The 25794-nt window shown below is 42.6% G+C and overlaps 1 protein-coding gene across 1 annotated transcript in view; it reads left to right on the plus strand.

Moving 5' to 3' along the window:
- PKDCC (protein kinase domain containing, cytoplasmic) overlaps positions 1-14995 on the plus strand; it is a 38813-nt gene extending 23818 nt beyond the window's left edge. The window contains exons 5-7 of the mRNA XM_030499827.1: positions 233-340; positions 11369-11542; positions 13727-14995. Coding sequence (XP_030355687.1) covers positions 233-340; positions 11369-11542; positions 13727-13812 — 368 coding nt within the window. The 3' untranslated portion in view covers positions 13813-14995. The remainder of the gene's footprint in view (positions 1-232; positions 341-11368; positions 11543-13726) is intronic.
- Positions 14996-25794: the final 10799 nt, after the last annotated feature.

Raw genomic sequence — 25794 nt, forward strand, 5'->3', positions numbered from 1 at the left:
TTTCAGTGCATTGTTCTAGGGGTTTTATACCTTGTACTGTGTGCCTGGCTCATGCCAGTTTTGAAACCCTATTTGTAGTAACTCAGGGATTTCATGTCCACATCACAATGCTGCCAAAGAGCGGGGCACTGCTGGGCTCTGATTCTGATTAGGGCTTTATTCAAATGCAACCTTGTTTTGTCCTGTGCAGGCTCCTCTTTGTCTAACTCATTTGTTTTCTATGCTTTTAAAGGAGAACTTCACTGGGGAATAGATGAGACGGCTGCTCAGCTAGAGAGAGTCTTGAATCTGTATAAGAGCGGAGAGTACCTGCAGAACACGACCCGCATGCCAAAAGCTGGTAAAGTGATCTTTCTAAGAACTTAAAATCAGAGACTTTGTCTTTATTTTGAGATTTGAAAGGGCAAATATGTAGAAGATGGGGCTAAGTGGCCCTTGAAATCATGCACATTATAATCTGCTGTCTGGTTTTTGCTTCCTGAGTGTCTTCTGAGGCTACTGAATGTTGTAGCTGGACATCCATAGGTGTGAGCAGGCTGTAATGGGGACAAGGAAATCCAGTGGAGCATATATCAGCACCAGTGTGGCAGCAGGGTCAAGGCAGTGATTGTCCCCCTGTGCTGGGCACTGGTGAGGCTGCACCTCGAATCCTGTGTCAGTTCTGGGCCCCTCACTGCAAGAGAGACATTGAGGTGCTGGAGCGGGGCCAGAGAAGGGCACCGGAGCTGGTGCAGGGCCTGGAGCACAAGTGTGATGAGGAACGGCTGAGGGACCTGGGGGGGTTTAGTCTGGAGAAGAGAAGGCTCAGGGGGGACCTTATCGCTCTCTGCAACTGCCTGACAGGAGGATGGAGCCAGGAGGGGGCTGGTCTCTGCTCCCAAGGAAGAAGGGATGGGACAAGAGGAAACGGCCTCAAGCTGCACCAGGGCAGGTTTAGATGGAGATGAGGAACAATTCCTTCCCCAGAGGGTGCTCAGGCATTGGAACAGGCTGCCCAGGGCAGTGCTGGAGTCACCGTCCCTGCAAGTGTTCACACCCCGTGTAGCCGAGGCCTCAGTGCCATGGGTTAGTGGTGGCCTTGGCAGCGCTGGGGAACGGTTGGACTTGATGATCTTTTCCAACCTGGTTGTTTCTATGATTCTCTAAGTTTAAGCACATCTTAATAAGGCCTTAAAAATGCACAATTATTTTTTAAATGCTGTGTACATTATGCCTGAAAGACTGGTGGATAAACTATAATGTGTGTAAGTATGAATATATGTATGTATATACACGTCTACACACAAATACGTGCACACCTGGAGTTACTTAAAAGGTGTGTAAATGTGACACTTAGGGACATCGTTTAGTGGTGGACTTGGCAGTATTAGATTTATTGTTGGGCTTGATAATCTTAAAGGTCTTTTCCAACCTGGTTGATTCTATGATTCTATGATTGCCTCCACATCAGATTTGTGGAAAACGTTTTTCATCACATCCCTATACTTCGCTGCTGTTGCATATCAGAACCTGCCCAAACATGAGTTGGGGGGAATCTAATCAAGATGCCATAACCCTCTGGATTTCCTGGGAGTGACAGGAATTTCTTGCAATGTAAGCAGCTGTAGATTGGAAAAATGGAATTTGTGCTTGCTAGCAATAGAATAAAAAAGAAAAACAAAGACTGGATGAAAACAAAGTTGCAGAATAGTATCTTTTTCATAAAATCCCCATAGCACCACAGGTATGTAAAATGCTCTTCAAGCTTCTGTGATGTGAAGGGATGCATATCCTTCCCGGAAGGATAGCTTGTAGAATTGTACACATCGAAGAAGATTATGTATGATGGAAATGACTCTTAAAGTCTTAGAATTGAAAGAGCTGTTTTGCAAATTATTTTTGTGTACATACAATATTCAAGTCAAACTGTCAACATAATTGACTGTGAGTTGATAGGAAAATTATGGCTTTGCTGCAAAAGCTTTGTAAGGAAGGAAAGAAGGGTTCTAAATGAAGATGAATGTTGCTACAGGGGGTTCGAAATGTTCAGTGAAGCAGTTGCTCTGTGAAAGAGACACAGCAGCCAGATTCATTCCTGTCGTAGCACTGTTAACCTCAAAGGGGCCATGACACCAGGGATGAATTTGACCCACTTATCAGAATAATTCAATATTTATTTTGTTGTAAAATTGGCAGGAAAATTGTTGCAGGTGTTCATTTAACTTTCTAATTTTCAACTTTTCATCACAATCTGTGCTGAGTGATGCCTGTCAACACAGCAAAATTATTTTCAGCAGTACAATCAATAGTACAAACACGTCCTTTGTTGAAGAAGTGCCAGGAGGGCTGAAGTTTTTCTGTGATGCTGGTTGACTCCAGATTTAACTGCCCTATCAGGACAAGATGAAGTTTTGAATTTGAGAGGGTTGTCATATTATAAAGAGTCTCAGGGAGAGAAGTTAGGACAGTGGTAGTGTAAATGTAACACTGCAGGTTTCTATTAATACAGAGCAGAGCTCTGTGTATATTTGGCTACTGGAATAATTACACATTTTTGTGTTAGTTTAATTCTGTAGAGTTCTGGGTAATATAATGCAGAATCTGCTACCTGTGTTCATGGTTAGTAACACCCTTCTGTGCAAGGAGCCATTTTCATTTGTAGGACACTGCTCATGGTTTTAGGCACTCTACAGTGTGAACAAAGATGTTGAGAGTCCATAGTTGCTTTGTGTAACATATTTGGCCAGCCTGCATTAAAGACCGTGAGTATAATATTAAATTCCTTGATAGGAAAATGTTCTAAACTAATAGCAAGCCTGAGGAACCAGATATCTTAGTGGAAATTACACTTAGATTGAGATGTATTTTCAGACTTAGTTGCCATGCCTTTAAGATATGCAGGCCTGTTTCTCGTTTGTTCTAAGGTGACTTTAACCAAACAGAAAAGGGGTTGTAATTTATTTCTATTTTAAGGCTCCCTTTCCTTGCCAGAAAAGTATGAAGAAGTCATTTTGTAAGGGTGAAAATATGCCTACCTACCCATTCATATCCCTTTTATTTCAAACAAACACATTCCTTCTTCAACTGATATTTGACTGGTAATACCATGCTAGAATTAATTTTTAATGCTCTCAGTCCAGAGATGATTGAATTATAAATTATTAATTATTAATTATCCAGTTCAAGAAGACTGTTTTCCAACCCTAGGTTGCTAGGTTAAGGTAAAACTAGAGAGGATGATTTGGTTTTTAAGCCAGATTGGAGATAATCAGAGCTTTGCATTCGTATGCTGGTGTGCCAGGATCGGGCTGGCACAGGATCAACTTGATTTTGCTCCAGATAATGGAAATCTCACAAAGTGTCTGGCTCCCAGGATTTTCAGTCTCTCAAACAGTAGAAATGACAAGAATTAACAATGCCAGTCTCCTCTGGCATCTAAAGGGTTTTGACAAAATAAGGCCTTTCTGGTGTACAACCTATTTTGAAATCCTAAAAATAGAATTGGAGGAGAATTCAGATCCAAGAATTGCAAGATTTTGTTTTGGTTTAGATTTTTGGGGAGAAGAAATCACAGAAGGTTCATGTAATGGTGCTTCAGAACTTGGCTTAGGTCTAAATCTGTTGTCTTGGATAAAGCATTGTAAATTTGTAGTAGGAAGGAAGAGTTCGTGATCTTGGGCATGCGATCTAAGGCCATAATGAAAACATTAATGTTGAGGAAACAAGTCTCTTATCTATCTGAACTTATGTTTTTGAAAGGGAGACCTCTTCCTATGAACACCATGAAGTGAGAAAGGTGATATTGATAATCATTCGGGAAGTGACACGAAGAATGTTCTTGTCAACCCTAGTGTTCCCATAAATAAAGTTTAACAAGATGACATAGTCATATTACAAAAGGTCTTGAATATTAAGCTTTCACTGTGCTTCAGTTGTAAAAGATTTTATAGTGCTGTAAATTATGTTATGCTCTGGACTTTGCTTTAGTATCTTAGAAACAGAGTAGAGGCACAGGAGACATTCGATAGCTATGTATGTGTTCTGTAATCATAAATCATACTACTGTTAATGTTGAGATAGGAACATTACAGTGTTTAAAACAACAACATGAACAAATACTTTTATATTCCATTGACTGTTGGTCTCTCTTGCTGGAATCCAGAAGAATGTGGAATTAAAACCATGTATTTCTTCTGACATATGTTATCTTAAAAAGATTAAATCATTCCATTAATTATTCAGATTAAGAAGACTATAAAAAATATCTACTGATGTTCATCTGTAAAGTCCAGTATCAACATTTTTATTACTTCGCTCAAGTGACACTGATTTGTACCAACTGTGTGTCTGGCCCTTGAGCTAAGCCCCAGCCCTTCAGTTAACTCAGAATTTACTCAGAAATGCGTGAAATCAGCTAACACTAGTAAGTCGGATAGCTTTGTTATTCATTAAAGCTAATAGATGACCCATTATTAGGCCTGAGGGTGTGCAAGCCCAGAGAAAGGTGTCATTAAGCTGCTGCCATTAGTTGAAAGTTTGTTCTCGATGCTAAAAAAGCTGGAAGGTTGGACATAAAGCAAAGACACATTGTGTTTTCCTTTGTCTTAAAACAATTTGGCAGGATTATGCTGTATGTAAATATTTACAGTGTAACAATGTTTTGAAGAAAATATTCTGCAGGGTTACTATAGCAACCCGCTTAGGAAATCCTGAATCATAGAATCATTTAGGTTGGAAAAGACTTTTAAGATCATCAAGTCCAACCGTTCCCTCAGGAATCCTCTGAATCTGAACTATTGAAGACGTACGGAGCTGGTTTTCTTCCCTCTGGTGCTTTCCTTTCCAAATGTTCCATCTTCTACAGGCAAGAAGCCCAAGCAGCTTTGTGAGTATTATCACATTTACAGAGGGAAGAGCCATCCTGTGGGCCCTGTGGCTCACCCCAGGCTACCACGTTGCAACCCACCCAAGACTGATTGAAAGTAGGGGTGAGGAGTGGTGGTGTTTGTGCTCATGCGTATGTGCAAGGTTGCTGGAATATTGTTTGAGGCAGTTTGTATATCCTGCAGCAGGCCACAGTGTGAAGGCTAAAAGTGTGTTGCTGAAGGCTCAGCTGGGAACATAGTGCAGCCCAGTCCTTGCAAGCCCAGATTCCTGCTTTATCTGGCACTTACTCGTGCATTTGGTGTTTCTTTCGCAGAGACATCACGGCTGCTTTGTGGCCAGCGGAGGGGGAAAGGTTGCAAGCATGGGTAGAAAGTCTTCCTCCATGCCCTGCCTTGTGCAGAGGTTCTTTTCCATCAGCAGCCAGGCAATCCCAGCATGCAGAGGAATACAGGAGCAGGCTCCTTTGCACCCGTGCGACACTGGGAATACGGTGGGGCTGTGTAGCTGTGTAGTGACCAGTGGGTGTTGCTCACACGTATTTCCACTGTCGTGCAAACCAAATGCCCTGTTCACTGAGCAACCTGTTCTGTTGTTGCTAAGCTGCTCCAGGTCCCACTTTGGCAGCGTACAGCAAATGGCTTCTGCTGATGGGTTAGCTCCTCAACTCCTTTGAAGAACACTGAACGAGTAGTGAGTGTCTCTTACAAATCCTGTAGGCATGTCTTTAAGCTTAAATACCCTGCACAGGTGACTCTAGGCACCATTTGGCTCATCTGTCATCACAGTATCGTTGTTTTGATGAGCAAGTGGGCCAGATGCAGCATACAAACATCTGTGGCACTGATTTGGGCTGGTTGCCTTCAGGAGCTTGGTGTGTACCGCAGAGCTGGCTGTGGGTGCAGAGCAGCTCTACAGCCCAGGGAGCAGACCCGGGATGAGGCAGGAAAAACTCCCCAGCTGTGTGATGTTAACGAGAATAAAATGTAAGGGAACATGTCGTTCTTCTCCTTATTTATTTGTGTTTCGGTGACAGCCTGCATACCGATTTAAATATGGCTCTACTGTAAGCACAATAGAAGCATATGAAAAGAGGCAAGCCTGCCTTCGCTTCCAGCCTGCACGCGGGAAACAGCCAAAGGACGGAAATACTCACCAGAGGAGCAGGGCTATCTTCCAGTCTGACAGCAAACCCGTGTCCTTCCAGGCCTCGTCTGGCCTTCCAAACAGTTGGGATTCGTCAGAAATGATTGAAAGCAGGGACACATAGGATAGGCCTAGCATGTCCTTTCCTCAGACATCCCAAAAAGTAGCTTTCCGTAGCAGAACTGTGCATATGGCTCTATGAGGCTCACTGTCGGAGGCATGTTTATATGTGAGGTATTGGAGGACAGGGGAAATTTCAGCCAAAAAAATGAAGCACAATGAAAACAGAAGTGTATTATTGTCCTTTTAGGCTCCCAGTCTGTTTTCCATAAACTCCCTGGGAATTGGTGGGGACTGCTTGTAAAGCAAAATGCTGCTCAATACCACTTTTTGCCGAGATTGGCAAGATCAGGCTCTTTCTACTTACTTGTACGCAAAGCAATTAAAAGCTATTCCAGAGTCAGCTGCCAGTGTTCCTCTCGAGAGCGGAGGAAAAGAGGAGGGAGGAAAAGAAGCAACATGATTTCTCTCTCAAGGGTGAACATTACTGTGTCTGTGTCATTGACCCATGGTGTATTGGCAGGTGATAACTAGAAAAAAGAACTGGGCAAATTTCCAGTGAGTAGCTGTAGTTGGTAATAAAACTGCAATCTGGCTGCTGTGGCTGAAATAAACGGTCATTAGGCCTGATTAAAGTCAGATTTAGGGCGATTCAAGCAAGCTAAAAGGGGGAAACCACAGGCAGTTTCACATAGTTTATTATATACTTGTGGAGTTATTTATATGACTCAGTCTAGTACAGTGAAAATGAGTGTGTTTAGAGATTGTAGTCGGCTTTGGGACAATGCAGGTGATTTTTGATGGAAGATTTTGGCCAGGTTGAAACAGTGTGTTTTGATTGACCAGAGCAAACTTGTAAAAAATACTAGAAATCTGTTAAAAATATCCCAAAACCAAACTTTTGAGGATTGCCCAGATTCAGCATAGTGAGACATTTTAAAGCTTCGAAATGTTTACAAGGCAGGAAGAATGTTTCCTAGCAGAATTTATTTATGTAACTGTGAGCAGGGTATCGGATCTTGTATGTTACTCTGGAGTAAATCTGTTGTAAGTGACATCAAGATCAGGCTTAACTGTATTGGTTTTATTTACTCCAATCCTCACAAAACCAGTAGATGGAGAAAAGGTTTCTTATTCTGTTGTGTAGGAGTGTCAGGCATTTCTCTGATCTATTCCTTGCCATTACCTTGATAGACTTTATGCACTCTGTGTCAAGTTATGTGTATGTACGCAAAAGTGTAAATTTATAGCTGCATTTATAGTATTAGGCAAGTATTTATTGGTTTTAAACACCATTAGTCTGGAAATCGACCGGAACTTTGACCTTTTTATGATGTGATTTACTGCTGTGAGCCTTCAAATTCCACGGACTCCATTTAAGCAAAGTTTCAGGTCTTGGCAGGACAAAAACCTGAGCTGGAGCTGTCTTTAAACCAGTGGAGTATTGCTTAATTGAACAAGTAACTGCACTGTAGTGACCAAGAGGATCATTTAAGGGTGTAGGGGAAGCCTGGCTCTCCTGCAGGCTGAGGCTAATGTCATTGCCAGGGCGCATCTCAATGAAGGAGCCTTCAGGAGTCCTTCTAGTTCATGTGAGAGGAGTGCATTTCTTCACAACTCATACAAATAAGGGCTAAGAGGTCAGCTCCCTAATTTGTCGCTATGTAAACAAGAGATTCCAGGGACATTTGCCTTTGCCGTGCAAACAGGGAAGGCGGCTACCTTGCTCTGCTCAAGATAAAGGGAGCTGTGGAGAGAAATGTGGTTTCCTCGGACCAATGCTTGGTCGGTGTTGCAGTAAGTTTCTGCTCGGTTCTGGTTGTAATCATAGAATCACAGAATGGGCTTAAGATCATCCAGTTCCAACCCCCTGCCATGGGCTGGGACACCTTCCACTAGAGCAGGTTGCTCCAAGCCCCTGTGTCCAACCTGGCCTTGAACACTGCCAGGGATGGGGCAGCCACAGCTTCTCTGGGCACCCTGTGCCAGCGCCTCAGCACCCTCACAGGGAAGAGCTTCTGCCTTAGATCCAACCTGAACTTCCCCTGTTTCTGTTTGAACGCATCACCGCTTGTCCGGTCACTACAGCCCCTGATGAAGAGTCCCTCTCTGGCATCTTTGTAGCCCCCTTCGGACTCTGGGAGCTGAGGTCTCCACGCAGCTTCTCTTCTCCAGGCTGAACAGCCCCAATGTTCTCAGCCTGTCTCCAGACGGGAGGTGCTCCAGCCCCTGGTTATCCTTGTGGCCCTCCTAATAGTTTAAGAGGAGATCCCGTGTTGGCTTTGCAGGGCGGCAGGGGTGCCTGGCAGGTTTGGGAGCATGAGTTAGGGTGTGGAGCCATTGTGTGTCCCATTCTTTGCTCCTTGCAGCCGCCTTCCCATCGGGATGCTCCTCGGAGAATGCACTCCAGGCAGCTACCCCTGCTGCCTGCCATGCAAGTAGGGAGAGGGGCTGCCTTCCTGCCTTTCCCCCTCCCTGCATCCCACTCTCCTCCCTGCAGGCAGCATAGATCCCCAAACTGCAGGCATTCTGTGTCTTTGCCGGTTCAGGAGAGCTGCCAGAAGCTGCTTTTGTGGAGCCTGTGTGAATCTCTGCTTTCACTTAGGCTCCAGGGGCTTTATTTTCACCTGTGTGGTACCTGCTGATCTCCAAGCCAAGGAAAATTCTCTTTGCATGTGAGTTGTGCTGCTATGTGCCTGTTACACTGCCCTGTTCCCAGGAATCATTGCAGATGGTGATGGTTTCCCCCGTGTAGATACTGGCAGGGAGTGGGCAGGGACAGCCGCAGGGCTCTGCTGTGTGTAAGGTCACCCTAAGGACCAGCGTGGAGGTTTCCATCCTCTCTTGCACCAACAAGCCAGGTGCTTGCCATCACCATTGCACTTATTCCTGGTCCAACTCTGTCGATTAATGTGTCCCAAGCTGCCCAAATGATTTACCAGGCTTGGTTACCTTGAAAAAGTCAATGGAGAGGAAGAACTTGAACTCCTGCGTCTGACAGAGCCTTGTGTCATGTAAATCACTGCTGCTCATTTTAAATCTGTTTATGTCAGTGAGAACCTAACCCCTGATAGTTGTACTGGGAGCAGTGTTGAGAAGCAAGCAAATACTAAGGTGTATTGAGAGGCATATCTGTGAGCAGAAGATTTTAAACATTGAATAATGATTCAGAATAAGGGTCTTCTAGGTGGGCTTCTGCCTTGCATGGAGAAAAAGACATGACATGACATGACATGACGCTGCTCTGATGGTGTGCTGAGCGATGCTGCAGCTCCCTCCCAGCCCTGGTGCAGAGCCTGGCATGCTCCAAGAGTGCTCTTGGAAAGGGCCAGGACATGCTCCCTGCTCGTGCAGAGAATCAGGCAGATGCTTCATCTTCTGCTGGTGCACAAGGACCATCCTTCTGTGAATGTCCTCTGTGGTGTGGGGTTTGGCACAGGTAAGTGTTAGGGGGAACTTCTGCAGCTGTGAAAAGGAAAGTTGTAGATAGTCATATTTTACATCCAATCAATGTGGCATGTACACTGATACAAACAGTGGCATATGGTGCCACTATTACTATATCAATATGAGTAACTTGTGCTCATCATTTTATTGACACTGGCTTGAGGTACAAATCAATACTCAGCAGTCACCATAGAGAGATAGAAGAAAGAATATTATTCAGTTCCATTCAATTTCTGTTACACTGCACAGATGACACAGAAACTGGAAAAAAGGGACTTTAGCTATCCAGCCAGTAACGGTTTGATTTATGCTGTGACTTTTCTTCAGAAGAATCACAGAATCAATCAGGTTGGAAAAGACCTTTAAGATCATCCAGTCCAACCATTGCCCAGCACTGCCAAGGCCACCACTAACCCATGGCACTGAGGCCTCTTCTACACGGTGCGTGAACACTTCCAGGGACTCCATCACTGCCCTGGGAAGAGATGCATGTAAATTTTTTGAAGGAGGAATGGCCTTCAAAATGGGGAAACTCCTTTTTTTTTTTCTTCATGTGCATAAATCTGCCATTTCTGAATTAATGAATTAATGAAAACTCTTTTGACTTTGATTTAAGTGAGACATGAGCAGCTCTGATTTTGCTGCTTTGGAATGTTTCTTATGATACTTTTAATGAGCCAGGCTTAAAATAGAATGTATTTACTGCATTTGTTTCCCACTGTTTCAGACTGTGTGGTGTGAATGAGCACTTCTGGATGTGTGCTTCTTTTCCCAGTTGAAATACTGGCAGTTTAGAGTAGTAGACATGCTCGCCTTCGACTCAGTGGTGTTCGTACAATGTGCTGTATGAAATGCTAGCAGGCCGAATCTGTAATGTCAGGCAGAAAATGTCTCAACTAAAGCGACTTAAGAACAGGCTTTGAGTCAGGGCAGGCAGCTCTGGTTTCCATAATAGATACAATTAGAAAAAAAAAATAATCTATTAAGTTTTTTGAATAGGTTGTGGGGGGAAAAAGGGGGAGAGACAAGAATGAACCATCAATTTGTGCGTCTGGGTGATAAATAGAAATGTTTATAACTGATGAGTTGGATTTGCTGATGCATTCATTAGAGAAACCCCCATCAGTGGCTGGGAAAGCGAGAGGAGCTGTGAACAGAGAACAAGAGGCAGCTTATAAAGGCAAGTGAGACTGAACGGCAGCCAAGGGAGAGGAGTAACGGGCAGGGCAGCACGGAGGCGCGGGGCAAGGACCATGCTGACATGCTCCCACTGCTTGTTTTTCTCCCCCTTCTCTTCGGAGGCCCATCAAGTGACTTCCCCTTTGTGCTAATCTGAGCAAGCAAAAAAAGTTTGCTTAATTAAAAGCCTGTCTTTTCTTCCTTTTCTAAAGGAGCCCAAGGAAAATAGCATGCTCTTCTGAGGGAGAGGGAGGGCTGGGAACGCCTGGTCGGGTCTCACCCCGACAATCCTGCTCGCTGTGAAGAAGTAGGACAGTGAGTCAGTTCATTCAAGTGGATGCTGTTTATTCAATGGGACGTTCTTCCTGTAAAACTCCTAATAAAACCAAAGCCTTGCCTACGCAGTGGGGAAGGGGAAAGGGTTTTGTGCACAGGCTGTTTATTTGCAGACACTTTCTGGAGGAAAAGGTGAGAAGAAGAAAAGAGGAAAGGAAAAGGAAAGTAAGGTGCAGAGCTATAAACACGTTTGGGAGTAAACCAGGGCTGGAAGTCTAGCCCGTCACCTTTTCCATCATATATCCTGCTCCTAAGCTGTTTTAATAAGCTTTGCCTGTTCAAAACAAGCAGTTTGGTGGAGCTTTCAAAATGATTGCTTTGCTCTGGTTATTTGCAGAGTACAGACGGGTGCCTGAAGCTTTTATTCCTGATGAGAACTACAAATGTTGGCCATCATACCATCATAAGGGCTGCCTCCTCTCTGTGTTCGATGTCAACGAAGCCATTGAGATCTGTGATAGCTACTCCCAGTGCAAAGCTTTTGTCCTTACCAACCAGACAACTTGGACAGGTAGGTCATGGATACTGTGGAGCAGGAACAGCAGCCTACTCACGCAGTCTGGATGCTTTAAGTGTTTTAATACAGTTTGGGGAGAGTGCTGGGCTGGGCTGTGGGAGCCACCAGCTAGAAGTGGGATAGTTGCTGACGCTCCAGATGAGGCAATTTGGTTTTGGTGAGGATTCTCTTTGCCAGCTCTCATGGGAGGAGGAACCTGTGGACAGACTCAGAGGCATTGGCATCAGAGGGCTACAACACATGGGCTGCAGGTCTCCAAACCGTGGGGTCTGAATTTTGATTGTAAAACACAGCAGCAGAAACAACACCAAACACCTGTGGCCTGTTTCCACAGTTAGATGTGCAGGACATGGGCCAACATCTGGATTTAAGTTAACCTTTCCAATTCATATGGTTGGTGCAGTTTAACAAAAAACCAAACAGATTCTCCTGTGCATCTAGCTGGGACTTCCTGGCTGGTGTCAGAGATTCCCTGCCTCTGGTGGGAACACTGTGCTTCTAGCAGTAGGGCTTTGGCTAAAGGACAGTGGGAAGGCAGGGTTTTGAACCAGATAGAAATAGAACTTTTAGAGGAAAATGCCATTTGCTACCACAGCTCATTTTCTTGTCTAACAGAATACACTTGCTGAAAAGTGTTGCCTCCACACCACAGGGCTGTTTCCCTGCCTGCATCTGCTGTTTTCTGCTAGGGCTAGGTCAGCTCCCTTGCTCCTGGCTTTGGGAGGAAGGGTGGCTGATGCCTTGGGAAAGATGATTGAAGTCCTTGCTCCAACACAGACTGTAGTGTGACAAGTTATTTAGGCTCAGCTTTCTGTCTGTACATACGCAATCACAACATGTCTTAACCTTAAAGTCAAAATCTACCCTGTGTGCAGTTGGGTGCTTTAGTTGTGCTTAGGTAAAGCAGCATAAATACACACCACAGCCAGGCTTATATACGTGCCTGGCACGTCCCCAGCTCTGAAAGCACCATAAATGAGTAGAAACTTCAGACAGTTCATACATTTCAGAGTGGTTTAGACAGTGTACTGCTATGGCTTTCTGCATTAGTTTGTGATTCTGGGAGGTGTGACCAGAGACTTTCATGGAACCTAGAAAAAACTAATGTACATTAACCTGTGGCTAACCGGTGGCTACTAGATCATCATGTCAGACTATCTATAGTCAGACTACTGAATTTAATTAATATACTAAAAAAACCATAAAATTATTATGGCACAGGGAACCCCATAGGAAGTTTAGAGCAGCTCCTGTCTGAGGTTACAACATCAAGACCAAATGAGACATGGCAGCCTTGGTCTTATTTACCATTCCCTTTACCATGTTGTTCCTGATGCATGAGCACTTGAGTCTCTGAAACGCAGCATGGGCATTTGCTCAGGTGAGGCACCCCATGTGATGCTTTTGAAGAAAACAGTGTCATGGGAGCCCTCTAAAGAGGCAGCCTGGGAGTAAATAGCATTTGATTTTCCTGCAGTTAGAGAGAGGGAAGGCAGAGGTTGAACTGATGTGGAAGGTATCTCTGATACAAGATACAGGAACTGTGCTGTGGTTCCCACACATACTGGTGGGTACAACCTCACCACATTCAGTCCCCACTGGCCTCTGGTGTATATATGACAGGTGCCTTACACCACCCAGGCTGTTACCACTTGCTGGTGTTTGTGTATCAGGAGTAGAAACCTTTTTCTGACCTGTTTAAAACCCACAGTTACAAAGTGATCAGTACTTTGGAGAAAGTTATGTTTAGCATGCATTGCACTGACCAGTTTTGCAAAGATTCAAGTACACAAAGATGATTCTCCTCCTGTACAATCAAATGAAATCCTTCTGAAAGCCCTGAACTCAAGTCTGGTTTTATCAGTCTTTAAATAATGTTTTAAAGATTGTGTGACATTTGTATTAAAACCTTCATTCACTGTTAGCTGTGCACAGCTTCATCTTGACCATAATCAGATATGAGTAAACGTAGTGAAACCAGGGGAGATTTGGTGTCATTTTGAATGAAAGTATTTCATGTTTATACCAGTTGAAGTTGAGAGACAGTTCAGTCTTGGGTTGCCTGAAGAATGCATAGGTTGAAGAATGTGAAATTACAGTATTTAAAGGTAGGCAACGTTTTGCTCATCACTTCTAAATTACTTCTTTTCCCTTCTCCCCCTTTCCTATTTGGTGCAGGTCGGCAGCTTGTCTTCTTCAAGATGGCCTCAACTCATATCATGCCTGATCCTGACAAGATAACATATGTGAAGGTGACAGACTGACACCTAAAGTGGCTCGGTCTGGTGTGTGAGTGATAAGAGCTGTTTGTGTATAAATATAGGCAGCTGTTAGGTAGAAGGTGGCTGTGGCAGAGAAATAATTGCACTATTACTCATTCTAATCTATAGAGTGCTAAAGAGAACTTTAAAGAAATAACCTGCATGACCAGGATGAATGTGCAATAGAACAACGTTTTGAAAATGTGATTTTTATTTTTATTTTTACTTTTTTTTTTAACAAAGCAAAATACAAAATATGATACACTGTTAGGGAATCATTTGGGTTATAAATCAGCTGGCAGCTCTGGCTTTTCTGACCAAGGGCAGCATAACATTTCTGACCTGTACATGTGTGTACAGGGACCAGAGTTGTTCATTTCTGCGGGAAGTCTGTATCCTCCATGCTGATACTTATTTGGGCACATAAAATCACAGAGGAGTAACTGAAACATATCAGTTTGTAAGCTGAACAGCAAACATTACTGAAGACAATCAGCATTTGTGTTAAAGGTATCAAATACGCAGTGCTGGTGTGTTTGACAAAAGGAAGGAATTGATTCTGTTTAGAATTGCAAGACTGTAGCTAATTTTCATCTTTGCTTCCAATGTTATCATAAAGTTTCATTTCTAATTTAAAAGAGCCATTTTGTGGGTCTAGCAAATCACATCAGCATATGAATAGTCCCACTGAAAAGGTAGGGACTTACCCAAGTGCTGAGTGCTTTGCTGAATAGGGATAGGCCTAAGCATATGCTTACAATTAAGCCTGTGCTTAAGACTTTTGTTGAATCGAGTTTGAATTGTTCAGGAAGCCACATTTTTGACAGACTGGCAAAGCAGTCCAGCTGGTGGAACAGTGCTGGCTTAATGACTACCTTGCAGTTATTCATATTTTTTTATCATCAAATCCTTGGTTTTCTAAGGCACCGCTTGCTAACTCTTAGAGTGAAGAAGGTAAATTACCTTGATAATGTGGAATGAATGCTAGCCTTATTTCTATATAAAAGTGTTTTACAGGCATGGTGTGTCTAGAGAATTTGCTTTCAGTGAAAGCAATAAATGCTAAAGTGACCAATGTCATCCTGTTTTGTAGTTTGTACAGTCGGGAAAAAAAAGTGCTTTTGTTTCTCAAAATGTTTATTTTTGTACAAAAAAATAAAAGATAAATACAATTTCTTTCATACTTGGGTTTTTCTTTTTTTGTTTGTTTGGTTTTTTTTTTTTGTGTTGCAGATAAATACCTAAATCCAGTGAAGGCTTAGACATAACGTGTTATACATAAACATGGTGCTGGAGAGGGACTCCTCGTCAGGGACTGTAGCAACAGGACAAGGGGTGATGGGTTCAAACTGGAACAGAGGAAGTTCAGGTTAGATCTAAGGCAGAAGCTCTTCCCTGTGAGGGTGCTGAGGCGCTGGCACAGGGTGCCCAGAGAAGCTGTGGCTGCCCCATCCCTGGCAGGGTTCAAGGCCAGGCTGGACACAGGGGCTTGGAGCAACCTGCTCTAGTGGAAGGTGTCCCTGCCCGTGGCAGGGGGTTGGAACTGGATGAGCTTTAAGGACCTTTCCAACCCAAACCAGTCTGTGATTCTATATGATTGTATAAGCCTGGGGTATTTTTTCCAGGAAGGAGCTGAGGTTGTTCCAGGGGCTCCCAGTGAAGGATGTGTTTCCAGGGTACCTGGTGGCTTTGTCTCCTCAGTTGCCTGTCACAAAGGTAGTGACTGTTGGAAGACAATGCTTGAGTAGCCTTTCCTGCTCTGTGGTTTGAGTCATGCTGGTAGCCGTCTTTTAACATTTGGAAGGGGCGAGGATGAGAACAGAACAAGGAATTGCTCCTTGGGTTGAATGGTGTATATTCTTTACCAAGGAGGGTCAGAGAATCATAGAATCAACCAGGTTGGAAAAGACCTTTAAGATCATCAAGTCCAACCTTTACCCCAGCACTGCCAAGTCCAAGGTGGGCAGCAGTGTGACCACGCAGGAGAGATGGTCCAACAGTGACGTTGTCAGCAGCGGGTTTCATCTCACTGTGGTTTCTCTGAGGTCACCAATACCCTGAGGACTTCTGGCAGTTGACTGGACTGGCATGCTGCAACGGCCGTAACTCCTGACTTGTCAAACTCCCAGCCGTCATAGCTCAGCTGATTGTGTCGCTGTGTACTTAGGAACCCATCAATCATGCTGTGGTAATAAACAAACACTACAGATTCTTTTCAAATTGCTACATAAATCATGCCAACACATACTGCACAGTTCATTGAAGTGATATGGGTTGTTGGCACTGAGGTGCTGGGATGTATTTTGAAAGGCTTTAACCTCCTGTGATTGCCTTCCCATTAAGCACTGTGCACCGTTCCAAAAAATACTCAACATTTTAAGCCAATGGGAAGGGTTAAATTCTTTAGTTGCATTCCTAGGTAAAAAATATCAACATTTAAAGAGAAAAAAAAAGATATCCGGAGTAATTTTAATTTTTTAATGTAGTAGTCAGGTAACTTTGGATAATTTCATCCCATCACTTTCCGCACTCCGGAAAAAACATGCCTCAAGTCAGGAATTGTTTATCCCTGGAATTAAACAAACTTGCCAAACCAATTTACATCAGCTTTTGCAAACAGAGATCAAGTAAGCAAGAAAGAGACGTAGCCGTGAGCCAAGAAGCTGGATTCTAAATTTCAGCAGTAATCAACTTTATACAGGCAGGTTTATAACTCTTGGAGAGTAAGGCTTTCCAGTGGAAACACTGATTGAAATCTTAATGAGAGGCGTGATATTACAATAAGTGAATTTAATAGCTGTAGTAAGCACTGCTAGAAGTCTGAATTTATGGGAGAAAGTGTCTTTGGCAGCAGTGGGTCTGATCCAGCCAAGTGCCTGGCACTTGTGGCATGGAAAGGCCAAAGAAGCCACAGAGGAGGAGGAGGAAGCAAGGATAAAGTGAGCTGGCAGGACTGGGCCAGTCAGCCTGGGAGCTGCTCCACCTTTGCTGTGGAAAAGGCATTTCTATCTGGTTTTCCCCCTAACATTTTGACTGCTTTTTACATTTCCTGGCTTCCTTAAGCCACAAGGTAGAAGCATAAAAGAAGACACCCACAGGGCTTTAAAGGACTGATGTCTGTGTGCGTGCACACACGTGTGCATATGTGTATACGTATTTATGTGCGTGTCATGCTGAACAGGGAGAGCTTATTTCCTCCTTGAAAAACCAATTGGCTGTGTGCAAAATGAGGTGCTAAACAGGATGTTGAGTTCATCTGGAGAGGTGAGAGCTGTGTGAAGCAGCGGGCATTGCAGCTCTGCAAGGGGCTGCAGCGAGCGCTCAGTCTATAGCCCAGCGCAGCGTTGTCCTGGCTGGGCTGCAGCTCGGAGCACCTCCAGGAGCTGCCTGTCTCTGTGACGGTTTGGTGAAGGGGTGACACTAACCCCAGGAATGGGAGCTGATTCCGGGCAATCCCCTCTGGCCTGACATCCTGAGGATTGTAGTGGAGACGTGCCAAGAGCTTTGGTCTTTGCTTAGACCAAAGTAAAACTATGTTCTTCTGTTTTTCACTATCTTGTCTGAGCCTACTGTTTTCTCTCTGCTCATTTTGCAAAGCCTTCTCCCCAACTTCAATGTGTCTTTTTAAGTGGAATGCTGAGGTCTTACGTATTCAGCTCTAGAAGGAGGTTGTTAGAACTTAAAATCACATCTAAGAGAAATCTGTGGTGAAGCTGGTGATACCACCACAAGCATTCATCAACCAGAGAGAAAGCCTGGAAACGAGTGGGCCCTGTTGCCAGCTGAGGAGCTCAGGTAAGTTAGTATAGAAAGTGAAGGGGGTTGATGGGCAGTGAGGCACTGGTGAATAATCTCAGAGAGGTACTTTCAACATGATACAAAGGAGTTTAATGTAAGTACTATTCCTAATGTGCTTTGCCCTGCCTCTCCCTGCTTCACGGAGGCATTTTGCTTGGTAGTTCTGCCAGCTGTGGCCACCAAGTTTCCCATGAGTTCTGTGAGAAGGATAGAAGAATGAGGTGGAGGGAGGACAGCAGCTTGGAGCAAAGGCAGGTCTTCCTATTGCCAGTTTGCGTGGTGTCATAACTACTGGCGACCGCTGTCCTAGAGCAAGACATTGTAGGTGAACAGTGAAGATGTACTTGCTAAATCTGTGTGTGTTTTCAATAGATTCTTGTAGAAAATTTACCACAGTCAGTGGAAGAGGTCAGTGAATGGGCCAGGCTTTTGATTGATTGCTATATCCTGTATGTGCATTGGTTCTTCTGAATTATTTTCTTGAGCTTTTGTGGCAGAGAGAGTAAAAACAAATTCTAGAAGGCATCAAAGATAAGAAGGTTGTTATTTATTTATCAGGGACTGTAGCGATAGAACAAGGGGTGATGGGTTCAAACTGAAACAGGGAAGTTCAGGTTAAATCTAAGGAAGAAGTTCCTCCCTGTTGAGGGTGGTGAGGTGCTGGAACAGGCTGCCCAAGGAAGTGGTAAATGCTCCATCCCTGACAGTGTTCAATGTCATGCTTGACAGGCCTTGGGCAACATGGTCTAGTGTGAGGTGTCCCTGCCCATGGCAGGGGGTTGGAACTGGATGATCTTAAAGGTCCTTTCCAACCCAAACCAGTCTGTGAGTCAATGATTCTAAATTGATGCAGCCTTGTGTTCATACCAGTTGAGCAAAGGGGCAGACTTAGTGACTGATCAGCCAGTCACAGACAAGCATCCTGAAAATCAGCTTCCATGTGGGCTCTCTGCTACGCTTGTGGAGAGCAGAACCCCACAGCTCCCTGCAGGACTGCCCTGCACTGCTGCTCTCCCATGGTCCACTGCAAGACACCCAGGGGCATGCAGAAGGCTTGTGTTACAAGCCAAAATATGCACTGTTCTTCTACTGTGCTGACTCTACTAACATTTGTAAGGCCCCACACCTTCATGCACTGTTGCTATTTAGAGCAAAGAAGACACTCCTGTTGATAATTTAGATTAAGCAAATGATTTAGAGGACTTGTAATTCAAAGCATATGGAAGAGCAAGCAGCCAGAGATCACATTGGGTTGCCTGCCAGAAAGAAATACATGAACACAGGGATGTTCAAATTTTAGCAGGGAGAGCCTTATCTTGTATTCCTTAGCATTAAATTCTGTGGAGACTGACTAAAACCTAGTACCAGGAGGTAAAGAAAGAAAAAAGGAAAAATTGAGTGGCAAGACTGTTCACAAGTTTTTCCAGGAAAACATATCCCTAACCTTTTGGTCAAAATCTGAAACAGTGCTGAAAGAAGTCAAACAGTTGAGTTGAAAAGACTCGACTGAAGTTTTCATCAGTCAACTGCAGAAAGAAGAAAATGGGGCTCAAACGAGAGGAGGAAGGTTTGTGAAAAGCAGGCAGTATATAAAGACTTTACAATCATACTCTGCTTAATGTTTTTTGAGATGGGATCATTTGATTCTTTATTTCTTTAAGAAAACATCTTTTTTTCCTCTCCCTGAGTTTTAAGCAGGAGTGAGACACGTTGGGCTAGGTCTGGCTGACTGCCTCCGAGGGCTCCCAGGGCCATGGGGTCCATATCCTTCCTCCAACACAGACATGGCTCTCGGCATTTTAACTAACGAGTAAGTTACTTGCAAGTAAGTACAAGTGATATTTTTCAAGTCAACTTGAATGCTTTTAAGAGCTCATTTAGAAAATGTGAAGGGAACAAAACGTATCTATTCACTTTGTAGTTGCATGCAGTCAACAATTGCCTTTGTGTAATAGGTGCTCCGCTTCCTCATGCCAACTGGGGAAGTATAATTCAGTAGGAGCCACCCTTGTTATGAAACTGTCTTTGATGTCCAGCCAGAGGGCGAACAACATGTTTATTAGAAATTGTGGCTTTAAAACAAAAAATCCCTGCTAACCACAGTTTTTCAGCAAATGACTGTGAGGCTGAGAAGGAAGACTGAACTATCCAGTGGCTATGTGAAATGATAAAGCCAGAATCTGATCTTAGCTTGATTTTACCAGTGTAATTCAGTTAATCCTTGATTTATGTTCACATGAAACAGAATCAGACTGTTAGATTTTAAAGTATCTATGGGCTAGAAATTGAATAAAACTTGCCTCTGAGACCTAAGTGTTTGAAATGTGAGGAAAAATACACTGATTTTCCCACATATATATACCTGTGTGTGAGCATGTGTATAGGTTCCTGTGTGAGTTAAATAATGACAACATGAAGACTTACCTTACTTTAAGATGGAATAATGACAACATGAAGACTTACCTTACTTTAAGATGGAACTTTAGCAAGACAGAAAATTAAAGACATACTATTAGATAAATAATCTCAGGAAAGGAATAGAAGTTCTACTCACTGTTTAACAGGTAGAATGCCATTGTTATTTCTCATCCTTCTGCCGACTTCAAGTATGCCCTTAGAAAAATTTCCAGTTTTCAATAGTAGAAGTATCTGGCATGTATGAAGATAATGGTACAGATTGGTAGTTATGAATTGCAGCTTTCTATAAATACACAAGAGGAATGCAGCGCAGCCCGTCAGACGCATAGATGACCAGAGGCACAATGGCACTTTTAGAAGTGCGTGTGCTTAATATTTTATACAAGACCTTGGCTTTGTCCAAGTCCATTACCTATTAAAAACCTTATATGACTTACCAGCAGGTATTACCACATTCTTGGATACAAGCTACTGATTAGCATGAATGCTACTATTTCTACATGCTTTACCATCCTGTCTTTTAGTCCCTAAGAGCAACAAGACTAAAGCCTATTTGAAGAATGGAAACACTTCAATTAAATGTCACATTTTCATCTGTATATGGCTCTGATTTCTGATTCATTGTAGAATCTTGATAAAAGACAGCTCTTAAGCAGAGAGAATATCACAGAGACAAAAACCAAAATGCTCAATTTGTTGTATAGACAATGAATTTGCAAAGAGACTGCGCAGTCTACCTAAAGAATTGTAAAGTTTAATGACTTAGATTGCGGGTAAATCACCATTTTGCTGCCTTATATTGCAGCGTATGTTCCATGACCTATAATTATTCTGATATACAGTCCATTTCTTAAAGTCCAAGCTCCTAGAATCATATGCTTATATGGGAACAAGCTCCTCCTTGCTTCTTTTTACTGACTACTAAAGAGTATATATAAAAACAACTGTGTAATAATAATCTTGCAATTCAGAAACAACTCTAGCTGTGGTGCAACTGCTTCTTTGCAGTAACAATCAATGGTCAAGAGTAGGTGACTAAAATTAGCAGTAATTCCACAGTGGATGTTGATGCTAACCAAAAATATTACAGAATGGAAAACATATCTCATTTTAAAAATAGTAGGAAAATGGCATGAGAACTGTATAGTAAAAAAGGTGTAAGAAAAACAGAGATACCTTCATATAATAATATTTGTATAATTTGCTGGGCAGGGGAGGGAAACAAATATGCACTACCAAAAATTCCATGCTAACGCTCAGGAACAGATTAACTCTTGCCTCTCTGGAGTCACTGGCCCATGCAATTTCAGTTCTCAGTTTCTTCAGTAGTCTTGTCAATTTATTGCTGTCTGAATTTCAGTCTTCCAGTTCAAGCTCAGAGATGGTGTGTGTGACAGAAGGAAACTGCAGCAATGCAGTGACTTCTCAGCCAGCCTTGGTTCGTATTGTGTGTTGCAATTCCCTCACCAAAGTTGCATAGAACATGCCTTCAGCTTGTTTGGAATTAATTCCTTAAGTACCTGTGTTCCTAATAAAACTTACCGTGGACTGCTGACAAAAGCTTTTTCTATGGGGAGATAGAGCACCCTCCAATGCCATCTAGTGATGCTGATAGAATCTTCTTAAAAAACCTAGATCTTGTGCATTCCAAGTAAACTTGATGTGTGTGTATACTATGATGTATACTTATGCTTCCATAGAAACCCAGAACAATCTTTTTTCAACTAATTTCAGCAGTTTTTACTAATTTACTCAGTTTATTTGCTATACTATTAGTATATTGCCTTTTCTTGCCTCACAAATTGTTTGGCAATGTAAGAGGCCGCTGAATCTGCTCCAGCTGCCATCTGGGAAGGAAAGTTATTTGGTGCCATATTCCATGTTGATTGCCTTTAATTCAAACTCTATCACAGGACCACATGAAGCTGGCTGTTTGGTACCTTCCAAGGGGCATGCAGCTCACTTTCAAGCAGAGCTCCAAATGCAGAATCCTACAAAAATACGATACAAAATACAAGAAAAATACAAATAATTAAAAAAAATTGGCACATTATTTATTGTAGCAAACCATATAGGAGTGGCATTGAATTTCTGTTGCCACATCCTCTCGGAGCTGTTGAGGCTGATAAGATTTCATGCAGCCACAGAAAATCTGGGAAACGGAACACAGAGAGGATGAAGGAGGGAATGGCAAATTTGCTGTGTTTAATGTATTGGACACCATCTGTATTTTATTCAAATAGGGTTATATATTTTGTGAAAATAAAAACCAGCCTCATGAGTCAGTCTGTGCAAGGCAGTCACTTGAATATCTATAATGGGAAACATGTTTTAGGTTGGAAGTTGCAAAGGGAAATCAAATGTTTGAAGTGTCAAAGTTGGAAAAATATAAAATACGCCTGACACCGTAGCTATTGAAGCCAAAATGAATAAATCATCATCTCAGGAAAGAAAACCCCACCAAGCTCTTGGCTATAACCTTCATTTTCCTACACTCAAATAAAATTACATACAACCTGATAATTTAACCAGACTTGTCAATAAGAACTGATGGCTTCAACAGACACTATCACTTCATGCTTCAGTGTAGACTTCAGAAGCATCCAGTATATTATCCAAGAAATAAATTTAATGTCAAAGTTTTCTTTTTAAGTTGATAGATAGAAGAACCTTACACAGTGGAGCTGATGTAAAATATGTTGTCTTGCAGAACGCTAGAGTAAAATGAAATTAATGCCAGCTCAGTAGTTTATTCCCCATGTACAGCTTTTCCTGAGCAGGATTTTAGTATCTTTCTAAGTAAGGCAAGCATGACTTCCAAGAAGGAATTTGAGAGAAACTTTGAGGTTACAATAATAGGAGTCTGAGTTTGTTCTCCCAATTTCTGTTACAGTCTTGCTATTGATTCTGGGCAAGTTTTAAGCCATTTTCTCTTCATGTTAGGCTCAGTGTCAGGAACATGATTTGCAAACAGAATAGCACCTATCTGTGCATGTCTGGGGGAAGTTACCAAGACATAGTGGGTTTTGGCTTTGTCTGCATCAAGGATCTATTTATAACAAATGAAGTAGCCTGATGGAGAGACGAGAATGCTTTTTTAGCTGCAACTTGACATGCAGTAATTTGGGCAAACTGAGGACTTTCATGTACTGTTTAAGCTGCATACATACCTATTTATTTGTCAGAAGGAAATAGTCCCAGGAAATGGCAAATTAAAATAACGACTCATTTTATTATTCATGTTCATGAGATGTTGAAAGTAGCCTAGCTGGCCTTTTACTTGCTAAAAATACATTAGCTGGTCTGCAGCCTCTGCTGTGCGTAGCCTCAGCTGAACGTACCAGGGAGGGAAATAGTGATCAGGACTGCATTTGGCATCCCAAATCTCTCTTTCACTCTGGCCCTAGATCGCAAAAAGCATTCTCTAACTGTTTAGGCTCTGTACAGGTCTCAGAGGACCATAGTCCCCCTGAGGAGCTGTCAGAGTGCTCCACCTACTCCATCCTCTCCAGCTTCTTTCCCAGCTTTCCCAGCTGTGATCCATAGCGAGCAGTCTAGTTTTTCAGCCTTGGTTTATGCTGTGAGAACGCCCCAGCTTCACCATGCAAGTGACGTTAAGAGGTAAACTGGACTTTTACTGAACAGTGCCAGGTAAGCAAACTGGGCAGATGACACAAACTGCACTCTAAGCAACAGCCAGATTTCAGAAGGTCCTGCTGGCATTCAAAGGATTAGGTGAAATTAGGTGTCCAAATTTATGGTGGCACTGAGAGTCTGTCACCCAGGCAACTTTCATCTGCTCCAAAACGACCCTGACCAAAAAGCCAGTTCCCGACTTCAGTGGCTGCCTGTGGCCAGCAACTGACCCCAAGGGAAAGAGTAAGTACAGCCCTGATCTTTCTCCTGACACTCTCCTCCTTGCTGTCAAGCAGCAGTTCAGGATTTCCACAAGGTTAAATTATTAAACCAACTTCAATCATCTACAAGATGTCATATCACTTGTCTTGGCAGCTGTGGCAGGACCAGTATCTCCTGCTTTGAAAATAAACTCCTCAGCTTTGGCTTGGTGCATATACAGCAGCAGGAAGTCGTTATTCTGTGACGGAGTGCTTTTCTATTGACATGATATCTTAATTAAATCTACAAATGGAACACATCTTTGGTGTTTTCAGTAATTTTTTTTCTTCTGTGAATTACTCTCAATATTTGTTTGTTCGTCAGCCAGAAATGTGGTCCAAGGGAAGTTGGAAACAATGCTCAGCTTAGAATCTTGATATTAGCACATACAGTCCACATAAGGCCATTAAAAACATATATTTAGCAAAACCTCAGCCTCCACAAAGAAAGAAGGGCTTTTCACCATCCTTGAAGGTTAATTTAAACTTCTAGCAGTGGACGATATTGCCATGTGTGGATTGGAGCTTTTTATTACTCACCTCTTGAACAGTTCCTTAGGGAAGATTCTAAAAGCACCTCTGCTGATGGAACTAAAGAAAGGGCAATACTGCAATCTTTTTGACATATATTGCTATTATATAGGTCTGGACTAAGCAGTAAGTTTAAGATTTTTCTGGACGTAGTTTGTAAAACAATCTGATCCTGTACTGCAGAATCTGCAATCTCAGTTGTTGAGTTCTTGTCCACAGTTACCTTGTTGAATGGGTGTATTACAGATTGAACTAATTAGGGAATTATGGTGAGGTGAGTGAACACTGAATTTGGGCTATTAACTTCAGATGATTGTGTGGAAATGAAATATCTAATGTGTGTATTTTTTTTACAATGTTGCTGTTAAATTCGCTGCTAATTCACTGCTTGGAATGCAAGTTTTAAAGCATGTCCAAAATCTCTGGTTTGAGGTCACCTGTTAATCAAATGTACTTACTAGAAGACATTTATATGCATGAAATTGTTTTCCAATCTCCAGTTGCACTTAATGTGATAAACCTGAAAAGCCCAGCCATCAAAGCTATTAATTACTCTGCTTCATACCCTATATACCTTTGCTGTAAATGAACATAAGAGAGCCAATCTTTTCAATCTGCATGAAGATTTTAGGAATAATTCTTTATGTCCAAATGTCTAAGTTTCAAAAACATAGAAACATAGTTATCCAGCTTTCTGGTAACTGCAGAAGACTACTAAGAATGAAATACGAATGACTAAGGAATTGGACAAGCTGAGATTCCCTTAGTCTTGAGAACAACTTTTGGGAACAGCTCGTGTCCTATCCCTAGAAAATACTAGAAAAGTGTTTGCAAAAACCTGCAGGAGAGCAGAAGAGAGAGGAGGAGAGAGTGAAGCCTGCCTATTTTCCCTAAACTGTTATGTTCACGTATGTTGATGGGGCATATCTCAAAAAGCTGACTGCTGTTACATGAGGTGCATGAAAGGCAAAGGAGGCTTTCAGCATTCACATTATAGGTATTTTAACTTGCCTTGCTTACTCCTTTTGGTTTCTTGCTGTCTATCAAATTAACACTATAATTTATATATAGCAGTTGTATGTGAAGGGATGGCCTAAGTCGGTTTTGTCATGAAAAGGTCAAATTCCCACTGCCAATCCATCCTTTCTGAACTCGGCTGCAAAATGTGGGTTCCTCATGCAGCCTTTGCTCTCGGGTGAGTCCTAGCCCAATACAAACAAAGCCATCAACTTCAGCGTGCCTGCTTGTATGAATAAGGTTTGTAAGATACAGCCTGTACATTCCAAATTGCCTCTTTTTTGTGCCATTCACACCATGGATTAATATCTGTGGGACGCTTTTG

This window comes from Strigops habroptila, chromosome 10, assembly GCF_004027225.2.
Source record: "Strigops habroptila isolate Jane chromosome 10, bStrHab1.2.pri, whole genome shotgun sequence".
In the NCBI taxonomy this organism is placed as follows: Eukaryota; Metazoa; Chordata; class Aves; order Psittaciformes; family Psittacidae; genus Strigops; species Strigops habroptila.